Source organism: Hemibagrus wyckioides, linkage group LG06, assembly GCF_019097595.1.
Source record: "Hemibagrus wyckioides isolate EC202008001 linkage group LG06, SWU_Hwy_1.0, whole genome shotgun sequence".
Lineage (NCBI taxonomy): Eukaryota > Metazoa > Chordata > Actinopteri > Siluriformes > Bagridae > Hemibagrus > Hemibagrus wyckioides.
This window is the reverse complement of record NC_080715.1, coordinates 24961592-24973605: the sequence shown is the minus strand read 5'-3', so window position 1 is coordinate 24973605 and position 12014 is coordinate 24961592. Positions and strand designations below refer to the sequence as shown.

The 12014-nt window shown below is 39.1% G+C and overlaps 1 protein-coding gene across 1 annotated transcript; it reads left to right on the top strand.

The window, feature by feature from the left end:
* The first annotated feature begins 5418 nt into the window (after window positions 1-5418).
* LOC131354118 (uncharacterized) lies at window positions 5419-8841 on the top strand. The gene has a single exon (XM_058391409.1). It carries the CDS (start codon window positions 5581-5583, stop codon window positions 8212-8214), a length of 2634 nt encoding a protein of 877 aa, XP_058247392.1. The 5' UTR covers window positions 5419-5580; the 3' UTR covers window positions 8215-8841.
* The last annotated feature ends 3173 nt before the right edge of the window (window positions 8842-12014 follow it).

The window sequence follows — 12014 nt, the reverse complement described above, 5'->3', positions numbered from 1 at the left end:
AGGAACAGTGCTCACTGCTGGGAAGATAATCAGTGGCAGTAAAGCTTTTATAATGTCAGTGGATTTTATTTTTTTTTGCTGTTTTTTTCAATTGAACTTCATCATCAAGAACAAAATTGGACACCAGCTGATAAAATACTGTTTTAGGAAACTTTCTTCAAGAAAAAGTTTGCATCCCTCAGGGTTTATGAATGTGAGTAAAAAAAAAAGAAATGTACACATTTTATAGGAGGAAACTCTGCAAGAACTTAGGAAACTTGAGCTCAGAATCGAACTCCAGACCTGTGATCTAACACTGTTACACACGTACCAATTACAGTATCTCACAAAAGTGAGTACACCCCTCACAATGGCAATATAGTGTATGTATGTATGCTTGTATAAATATATTCATGTAATTTAATTTAGTAATTCTGCACCTAAATTAAAATTGGTATATACAGTATCTCACAAAAGTGAGTACACCCCTCACATTTTTGTAAATATTTTATATCTTTTCATGTGACAACACTGAAGAAATGACACTCTTGCTGTTCCCTCAAAATAACTCAACACACAGCCATTAATGTCTAAACCGTTGGCAGCAAAAGTGAGTACACCCCTAAGTGGAAATGTCCAAATTGGGCCCAATTAGTGATGTGACTCAAGGTCTCAGGTGTGAATGGGGAGCAGGTGTGTTAAATTTGGTGTTATCCCTCTCACACGCTCTCATACTGGTCACTGAAAGTTCAACATGGCACCTCATGGCACAGAACTCTCTGAGGATCTGAAAAAAAGAATTGTTGCTCTACATAAAGATGGCCTAGGCTATAAGAAGATTGCCAAGACCCTGAAACTGAGCTGCAGTACGGTGGGCAAGACCATACGGTGGTTTTACAGGACAGGTTCCACTGAGAACAGGCCTCGCCATGGTCCACCAAAGAAGTTGAATGGACCTGCTCAGCGTCATATCTAGAGGTTGTCTTTGGGAAATAGACGTATGAGTGCTGCCAGCATTGCTGCAGAGGTTGAAGGGGTGGGGGGTCAGCCTGTCGGTGCTCAGACCATACGCCACACACTGCATCAAATTGGCCTGCATGACTGTCGTCCCAGAAGGAAGCCTCTACTAAAGATGATGCACAAGAAAGCCTGCATACAGTTTGCTGAAGATAGCAGACTTATTTGGTTCAGATGGTGTCAAGCGTGTGTGGCGGCAACCAGGTGAGGAGTACAAAGACTAGTGTGTCTTGCCTACAGTCAAGCATGGTGGTGGGAGTGTCATGGTCTGGGCCTGCATGAGTGCTGCCGGCACTGGGGAGATACAGTTCATTGAGGGAACCATGAATGCCAACATGGACTGTGACATACTGAAGCAGAGCATGATCCCCTCCCTTCAGAGACTGGGCCGCAGGGCAGTGTTCCAACATGATAACAACCCCAAATACACCTCCAAGACGACCACTGCCTTGGTGATGGACTGGCCAAACATGTCTCCAGACCTAAACCCTCTTGTGCATCTGTGGGGCATCCTCAAACGGAAGGTGGGGGAGTGCAAGGTCTCTAACATCCACCAGCTCTGTGATGTCATCATGGAGGTGTGGAAGAGGACTCCATTGGCAACCTGTGAAGCTCTGGTGAACTCCATGCCCAAGAGGGTTAAGGCAGTGCTGGAAAATAATGGTGGCCACACAAAATATTGATACTTTGGGCCCAATTTGGACATTTCCACTTAGGGGTGTACTCACTTTTGTTGCCAACAGTTTAGACATTAATGGCTGTGTGTTGAGTTATGTTGAGGGAACAGCAAATTTACACTGTTATACAGGCTGTACACTCACTACTTTACATTGGAGCAGAGTGTCATTTCTTCAGTGTTGTCACATGAAAAGATATAATAAAATATTTACAAAAATGTGAGGGGTGTACTCACTTTTGTGAGATACTGTATATACCAGTTTTAATTTAGGTGCAGAATTACTAAATTAAATTACATGAATATATTTATACAAACATACATACATACACTATATTGCCAAAAGTTCTGGGACAGATAATTGAATCATTGAATTCAGGTGTTGTTTTTCAGGTGTTGGACTTGGTCCCTTAGTTCCACTGAAAGGAACTCTTAATGCTTCAGCATACCAAGACATTTTGGAAAATTTCATGCACCCAACTTTGTGGAAACAGTTTGGGGATGACCCCCTCCTGTTCCAACATGACTGTGCACCAGTGCATAAAGACATGGATGAGTGATTTTGGTGTGGAGGAACTTGACTGGCCTGCACAGAGTCCTGAGCTCAACCTGATAGAAGACCTTTGGGATGAATTAGAGTGAAGACTGTGAGCTTCCAACATCAGTGCCTGACCTCACAAATGCACTTCTAGAGGAATTGTCAAAGATTCCCATAAACAGACTCCTAAACCTTGTGGAAAGCCTTCCCAGAAGAGTTTAAGCTGTTATAGCTGCAAAGGGTGGGCCAGTCAAGTTCCTCCTCAACAAACCCTCTCACCCATGTCTTTATGGACCTTGCTTTGTGCACTGGTGTACAGTCATGTTGGAACAGGAAGGGGTCATCCGCAAACTTGTCCCACAAAGTTGGGAGCATGAAATTGTCCAAAATGTCTTCGTATGTTGAAGCATTAAGAGTTCCTTTCACTGGAACTAAGGGGCCAGACCCAACCCCTGAAAAACAACACCTGAATTCAATGATTTGGAGGGGTGTCCCAAAACCTTGGGTAACATGTGTGTGTATGTATGTATGTAGAGAGAAAGAGAGAGAGAGGGCAAAAAAATATTGCCAAGCAATCATCTTGAGAAAAATCAGAGTAAAAACAATTCTCAAGAATAATATTGTAACTGTTAAAATAAATGCCGTTGGTGACACAAATGGATTACAATTAGAACTGATATAAGTGTTAATTTTTCTTCATGTCTAAACATGCGGTACAATTTTGTGATCAAAAGTAACATCTGTGATACTTGATGCTTTTTAATAGTTGAAATAAGAATATGAATATTTTGTATTACATAGCAGTATAATTATTATTCATTCATTTATTAATTATGCATACAGCAAAAGTACTACAAACCAACCCACAAAGCTGTTTGTTAAAGAAAAAGTGTTGTTTAGCCCTTTTTCCTTCCAAAAACTGTAATTAGCTGGCAGCTGCCCTTGAGCATTATACTAGGTTTTTTCTTTTTTTGAGTCTCTTAGCAACAGCAGGAAGCAGAATGCTAAAAGAGACTGAGGGACAGTGAGTAGGTGAGAGAGAGAGAGTGATGCACAGGTACCTACATGACCCTCAACACAGGTAAGGGTCTAATTTGATTTTCTCTTCATATATTTATCTAATGATGAGCTTCACTATGACATTATGACATTCTTCAAATAATACTTGCTTACGCATGCTTATAAACTAAATCATCTCAACATGTTGAAATAAAACTTTTAATTAAGTAAACTTGCATGTTTTGTTTAATTGTCTATGATAGTTATACAACAAAATGTAGTAGCTAATTTAAAGTACACTGTTATGCATGAGCTTTATCATACTGGCATGGTGATTTATTCATTATTGTTAAATAATTGACGTACTAGCAGCAAAGAAATCGAGAAGTTTCCGAAAGTTTTGTCAGTCGCTTACTATTCTTTGATGACATTTTTAGTATGTCTGTTTCTTTCTGGTAACATAGACCTAATGTGTTTCTTTCTAAAGGAACTTAATTACGACTGCGGCAGTATCAGCTCCTCATGTATAATTTAGGTTGTAATGGATACCTGATCTCCTTTTGTATTATTTAGAATGTAAGCTATATTCTAATGGAAATTCAACACACTGTCAGCTTAGGACTGCTATACATGCGACTACTAAACAGACACATAAAAGAAGGAAAATGCACAAATTGCATGCCTTGTTAACTTTTGGTACAATTAATCCTTGCTCTCAGTCATGATTATTGATTAATTCATTATTTTCATCAGCCATTTTCATCAGCAGCTTATATTTTAATTAATTCCACAAATAAACAGTAGGAAAGCACTTGTTTAAATGAAACTATTTTAAATAGATTGCAACATGAAATGTAAATTAACCATATGACATGCCAAAGAGATAGAAAACCTGTCTTTGTGGTCATAGCTTTCACTAAGCTGTGTTTTTCATTAGATTAGATTTCATAAGATTTCCATACTGATGGCTGGGATCTGTGTGTGTGTGTGTCTTTTGTGAAATGACAGGTTGACTTTTCCTTCTCCTCCTCCTCCCACACACACACACACACACACAGCTATTACCCTCTCTGCATTTGAAATGCTAATAAAATATTCAGTGCTTTTTAAATACCGTAGCAATATCTTGATTTCCGTCTTCTAGTCTTCTCTGTTCCTGTTCCTCCATTTTCTACGTCTTACAGTCTCCTCACCTTTTAAACTCTACCACAGGATGTCACATTATCTGTATCCTATATTCAGCTAACCAGCTGTCAGTCCACCACTACTCCCTCCTACTGTTACTGCAACAAGCAACACTATCAATAGATGAGTTGCCTATTTGTATTACTATCTATAAGACAAAAAGGGTGACGTTTTGGAGCAATAGGATTTTACATAATTAATTAGCTATCAACTTCTAAGAGAACTAGTTTGTATACATTAGAAGTAAATAAAAATATACTGTGCTTTATAAATAATAAAAAACTTTAGAAATAATAATGGGATCATGTGAACAACTGTATGATTAGGATATGTAGTTTTTATTAATCATGTCTCAGTAATGCTGTGTTTCCATGTGAGTTAAGCTGTATCCAATGCTACACATATAAGAATGTAGGTTCAATATCTATTATATACACTACATGGCAAAAGTTTGTGGGCATCTTTCCCTAACACTTATAATATCGCATTCCAGAGTTCACTACCCTTCTTAATTAGAGTGAATGAAAATTGTAGTGCTACAGCACACAAGTATCCTATTCAATTGTGTGCTTCCACACATGGAATTGGGGAAGACTCATATAAGGGACTGATGGTCATGTGTTTACAAACTTTGACAATGATTATTATGATGTAATTATAATAGAAGTTTTCTGCTAATTTTTTTATTTTTTTTTTTTCCAGTTATGGCATTTGGGAGATGCCCTCATCCAAAGCGACTTACAGAAGTTTCTGTTAATAAATACATCCTTATACTAGTTCATTAATAATAATACCCAAGGAAAAATAAACTGTGGATGTAATATAGGCAGAAAAGCACACAGACATTTTCTAATATTAAAGTGTTAATTTAAGTTCTTCAGGAAATGGTAAGTTTATTGACAGTGTTTGAATACTGCCAGTGAATCAGCTGTTCAGACATCTAGGGGAAGTTCATTCAATCACCTGAATGCCAGAACACATTTAACATTATTATCTTGGAAAAATGTATTAAAAGATAAATGTATTCAAAATGTATTAAACTATTTGCTCTATAATTATCTAATTTATAACATAATGCCCTTTTCCCTTTATATTTTATACAGGTCCCTGAGAAAAGAATGCCTTCTTAGAAGCCATTACATAATACTTCAAAGTCTCACAATCCCAAATATCCTTCAGTGCAGTCATGTTACATGTGTCTCCATTAAGCAACAAGGCTTCCCCTAGTACCTCTCTTCTATCCTTGCTTAGTCCAGTGGAACAGTCAGATTCAGAAGGTCCAGAGAACCAAAAACAGTGTACCATGGTGTCCTCCCTTCCCTTGCCCTGTTGGGCCACCCAGGCCCTCTGTGATTTAGCAGTTAGTGAGACAGAACTCAGGCGGCTTCGGGAACGGCAGGCAGTTGAGGCTGAGATAGTGGGCAGAGGAGTGGAACGTGCTCTGCTGGGAGCACAAAGAGAGGAACGTCGCCTGCTGGAGAGAGTGGAGCAGGATCATCGGGATTTACAGCGCAGACTGGAGCAGATGCAAAGGGACAATGCAGCAGCTGTCCGAGTTGGACAAGCACTTATAGATCAGCGCCTGCGTAAAATCTGTCAGTTAAGAGATCAAATTAAAAATACTAATGAAAAAAATGCAAATGGAGACAAAGTTGGGGGTGAAGTAGACCAAAAGTATGATTTGCTTCTTAAGAGTGTTGCAGAGCTTCTTCAGCCATGGGAAATTTCACTTGCTCTAAAACGTGTGTCATTCAAACCCAGTGCCCAACCAAAAGCTGTCACCTTTGGTGATATTACGGTGCAGGACCATGCTGTTAATCTCCCTGTTGGTGCCTGTGGATTAAAGGGACAGCTGTGTTCCCTCCATGCCTCTGGGGGGCAATGTGATAGATGGACAGAACCTGGGAAAGGAGGTAGGAGCATGCCTGATGGAGCAGGGCCTGGACATAGCCAAGTTCTAATTTCATCAAATAGTTGTGGAAACCAGAGAGCTATCCGAAAAATCAAACTTTCAGCCCAAAGTGATGAAGAATCTGGTGAAGATGTGAAACCACTGTCACCACATATGGGCCACTGGCACCCAAAGCTGGTCCCCAGTGAGCGTGAATCATTGCAGGAAGAAGAGTGTGAATCACCCACATCTGAATTCAAAGGAGATGAGCTTTTCATGGCTGTACCAGCATTGCTTAGCAACATGGAGTTAGAAGAAGAATTTATGTGTCAGCAAAACGGATCAATTCAATCTCTTGCTTCAGAAGCAGCAAGGAAGCAGCTGGAATCTCTATCCTCAGAAAGAGAACATCAGCCACAGAAAGGTCCATTCTTATGCAATCATTGTGAAGACCCAAAGACAGACAGGAGGGAACAAAATTCCTTCAAGGGAACATCTCGAATTAGCTCAATGCCATCCGCCAGAAGTCAGAGAGATATTAACTCTAGCCACCAATGCCAGGATTTGCCGTCACATGACCGTTCATTGTCTCACCTTACTACATCCTTTGATGACCATGGATACAATCGTACTCCTTCTCCTGCTGAGAGTGTTGATTCTGGATACACTTTCATTGTCAGCTCTTCTAAAAACTATACCACTCCAAATCACAGACTCTCTAGATCCAGTAGTGAGCTTTCTCGTCCACTCATCAATGGAAAAGATCAATCAAGCAAGTGGAAGGTCAGTAGGCACCGGCAGACATCAGCATCACAGGCTAAATCTGGCCCTAGTCATGGAAACTATTCACAAAAAGAACACCCACAACATAAAGGATGGTCTTGGGGAGTTTCACGTTCACTGTCTATGTCAGTCATTGATGGGTCCTCCCAAGATAGACTAAACCAGCATGTAAGCACTGGGTCTAAGCGCATGGATGGGGTTAGGATCTGGGGAGAAAGAAGTAAACCAACCCTTATGGAATTTGAAGAGGATGCACAGAGATTGTCAGCAGTGGAAATGTGTCTTGTTCGACGATTTGGTAAACAGGGCTCAGGACGTGCAGACCTTACTCTGCCAAGTGGTGTCCATGCTACACCTCAGGGTCAGCTTTTCTTGGTGGATTGTGGGAATGCTCGTGTTCAGGTATTTGATCAGTATGGCAATGTTTTTCAGCAAGTGACTTCCCCAAATAATGACCCTAGAGGCTCATCAGGATCCTGCCGCAATTACTTTGATGTAGCTGTTAATTCTAAAGGTCTCATTGCTCTTAGCTGTGCAGCTGAACGAGCCCTGCTAATTTTTAATCGACATGGACGGCTCCTGCAAACCTTTGGAGGGGGACCTTATATTGCAGGGGTCCCACGAGATGAGCTGGAAGCACCCAGGGGAGTGACAGTGACTCAGAAGGATGAGTTCCTTGTTGCAGATATTCGTAAAGGCACATTAAGTTCCCTGAGACTTGAGCCAAAAACTGGATCAAGACTAGAGCGAACTGTAGTGACTGGATTCCACAGACCTTACCTAGTGAACGCGTGCCTACACACAGGTCTTGTGGCAGTGTCTGAGCGAGGCAGTGAGGCAGGTCGAGAGCCATGTGTGAAGGTTCTGGGACCTGACTGGAATATTCTACGCATCCTTGGAGTTTGTTCTAGCATGGGACCTGTCCTTACCAGCCCGTGGGGACTTTGCATTGACAGCAATGGAGCAGTGCTAGTAGCAGATTGGGCAGAGCAGCATCGTGTAGTGCTATACCCACCTGAAGGTTTAGGTAGAACAATGGTTACTGAGGGACTAAGTAGTCCCCGAGGGCTTGCCTTGCTACCCAATGGGTTCTTAGTGGTGTCAGACAGCATGCACCACTGCATCAAGATATACCAATACAAATAAATAAGTTCTTCAAATCAAATAAAAGGCCCTGGCTGCTAAGTTTATTATGTTTTAAATAATTCTGACTGAACTTTAACTGCATATGTTATCATTTTTCTTCATAGTGTTACATTGGGAAATCATATAGCAAACAGGGGGTTATGCAGTCTAAATACTGCTTTAAACACCATTGCTCCCCCCCAATCCCCCCCCCCCACACACACACATGCATGTAGTGTTGCATGAACTGAAATCACACAATTGAATGTTCTATACACTGTAAACTTGTGTAATCCATTTAAAATCCTATTCTACAAAGTTGTCATAATTTGCCAGCTGTAATTGCATAGCATAGTGTTTGTATGGTAACAATACTCATGTAACATTACAGCTGACTCACTTTATCTGTTTCCATCCCCACTATGTCACTGACACTGTTGTACAAACTGATTACAAGTTCATATATGTAGTGCATAAGTGTAACACCTTTCCATAAACGTGCTATTTTAGCTAAATTTTAGATTCAAATCAAAGTTACCCTTTTCAATTTAAAGTTAAAATTGTTTCAACTGTATTTTATTATATGTTCATTTTTCTTCTTTTATGCATGATTATTGTATTCATATTAAATGATACATGTCAAACAAATCATTAGTGGTATGGATTATGCTGTGTAAAAATATAATTTGCTATAGTTTTGCTTTATTTGGTCTTTTAAAATCTTGGAAATCTTGACTGATGTGGCCCTGTTTTTTAATCTGTGATCATCTGCCCATCTCAAGCTTTCACATAGTATTTCTAAAAGGTAACGGCATGTAAAGGGTGTTATGGACTCTAGGCATCCTTTTGGGATGGGAGGAAACTTGTTTATTGACGTGGTGGTGTTTTAATGGGGCAGTGCAACATAAGTTATTCTCCTAAATAAAAAACAGACACATTCTTCAGTAATGTGTGTGTGCGTGTATGTGTGTTTGGGGGTGGGGGGGTTATAGCTTGATTAAAAGGAATTTGGAAACACTGTGCTTGTGTTTAGTCATTAGTAAGTCTTTGTAATCTGTGACACTCTGTGGAATGACTGTGGAATCTTGAGAAGTGTCTCCAAAACCTTCACTAGGTCTCAAACTACTCTGGAATTTTTCCCTGCAAGCTGTAGAATATTAGTTTTGAAAAACTGAAAACCTCCCACTGACAGCAGGAGATGATGACTAACCAGCACACAGACACTCTCTCTCTCTCACACACACACATATATACACACAGCTGTTTCTCTGATGCATGCTTTTAGGCTAGATACAATGTCTTGCAAGTTTCCATTTAAGCAGGATGGATGGAATCTTTATAGAAAATGACATCTAATGATCTGTGGCAGTAATTACAATGACTACAAAGGACAAAGCAAATAGATCAACATACCTGTGAACTATAGTATTTGTAGTAATTTTAAAATAAAACAATATCTCCATTATAGTGTACTTTCAATGTGGGGCTTTTAGAAAATTCTGTTTCTACCTTTTCTCTCCCCTCCTGTGTACTGACCTTTAACAGAATGTCAGTTTCACACAGTTACCTATCCCACACAAATACCAGGTTCACAGTGTATTAGAGAGGCTTTCACACTATATGAGATAAGGGTGTAAGTGTAAGAAAATACAGGTAGATCAACTCGTCCATGAAAAAGTGTTAGCTTGCAGACAAAGGCCATGTAGAAACCAGATTAACCCGTTCTACCTCGAGTTGTTTTGGATAGCTAAATATAAATATCCAGTAACTCTTTACCAAGCCATTAACTATTTATTAAAAAAAAACCCTATCTGACCACCTCCCTGACAGCAGAAAAAAAATCTCATTACAGTGCATGTCCTCTAGTTCTTTTTCAACCTGTGCATTCAGGTGTTTTCTGTTGGTTTGTTTAAAAACAAACAGCAATGTTGCTGAGTGTGATATACTCATAGCTGCACCACACACACAATACTACGCAACTACATTGCCTGTACTGAGGGTGAACAAATCTTAGTTGTGTCTCTATGGGGGCTGTTTTCCACTGATAGAGCTGTTAGATGTGAGCTGACAAATTGCTCATAGCAGCACACATCAGTATATTAAACAAAACACCATCATAATATTTCATGGTTGCTAAACCCTTATAGCTTATAGTAAACCAACATAATTACCTCTATAATAACACTGGAAAAAGTAGCATTCAGACACAACTGTCTTCACTCTATTAATTGTGTATTTGCTGCATAGACCAAGTTACATATATTCAGCAAAGCAAAGAAAGAATGTGTAGAGAAACGTAGCTGTATGGAGGGTTCGATAGATTAAAAATAACAAACAAAACAAAAAAAAAGTAATGGAATAAACTGCCTCCCTAGTGCCAGTAACCAGACAGTTGAACAGAATTATACACAGACCCTGCTAAACTTATCATTATTTTAAATCAGTGAATAGGTACAAAATAATTATCCTTCATACTTTTATGGATAGATTTCCTATTGCTTATAAAATTGTTTCAGAAGTGTCCTATGGGGAATAATGGGGAATTATGTTACAGTACCCATAGTGCAACTTTATTTCATCTGAAGATGAATGCTCACAGCACTACTAAAATGCTCTGCTATAATCTGTCCAAAAAATGTTTTTACTTTCAGTCTTAATTGCTTTGAATGTATTTACATACTTAAGGCACTGCATGGATAAGGAGAAGATCAAACAGGGACTGTCTTTGAAACAGGGGATGCTGTTAATGTGTTTTGTAAGCAAAATTGCAAGAGTATAGCAGGGAGTGTTGTAGCTAATCACAGCCATGGTAAGATTCAGTATAACCACACGATTGTGATTGCTTTTATACAAGAGTAATTGACATTTCAGACACAATTTGGTCAAATGTTTTATTTGTTTTTTCCCTACGTTTGTAAATAGCTCCCCAAAAAGCTACAGGCACTTTATATCCTGTCAGCTTGATTTGAACATTCTTGTCAAAGGAGCTTCCTGGAAAATTATCTTTCCATCTTCCTTTTCATCTTTATCAAATAAGCTTTCATATTGCAAATCAAAAGGTATATTCATGAAGAACTTTGCTTTTGTCATTACTTCTACTATAGTAAGAGTTTCAGTGTTGGTGGAATTGTAATTTTTTTGTGGAGGACACAGACAATCAGCGTGATACAATGAGCGAAACTTCCCAATATGGTTATACAATATATAAGACATTATATGTCTTGGAACACTGCTCAACCAATCACATTAGTGGACTAGAACTAACTGTTGTATAATAATGGTTCTAACATGTGTAGTTGAAGGCTTGTGTACAATTTGCATACATTTGAGGACATCTGTTTCTAAGCTGTATATGTCTTGATGTTTGTGTAGGTGGCATTTTGACTTGTTTGCCCTATTTGCTTTAGGGGATTTTTTTTGAAGTAACAAGCTTGGAGAGGCAATAAAAGAGTCTTCACTGAGTTGTGAAAAAGAGAGTGTGTGTCACAATGCATCTGCAAACAAAAAGAAGAATGTCTAAAATTTTCGCACATACTGAAAATGTACAGGGGCACAAGATAAACATTTAAAGATTTTGCACAGTGAAAGCTAAAAATTATAGCAAAAGCTTTAATGTACATTTATAGGCACTACAGAATATTAGCACATTAGACACATAAGACACATTTTTGTGCACATTTTAGTGACAAACATTTTGTACTCAACCCAATTTTGCACTGATGTTTGTACTGGCAAAAAAAACTGGCCCTGTTGTTTGCTTGCAAGAGAGAGAAAGAAATAAGTTCTTGCTCCTTCACTACAAATTTGTCACAGTGCATAAC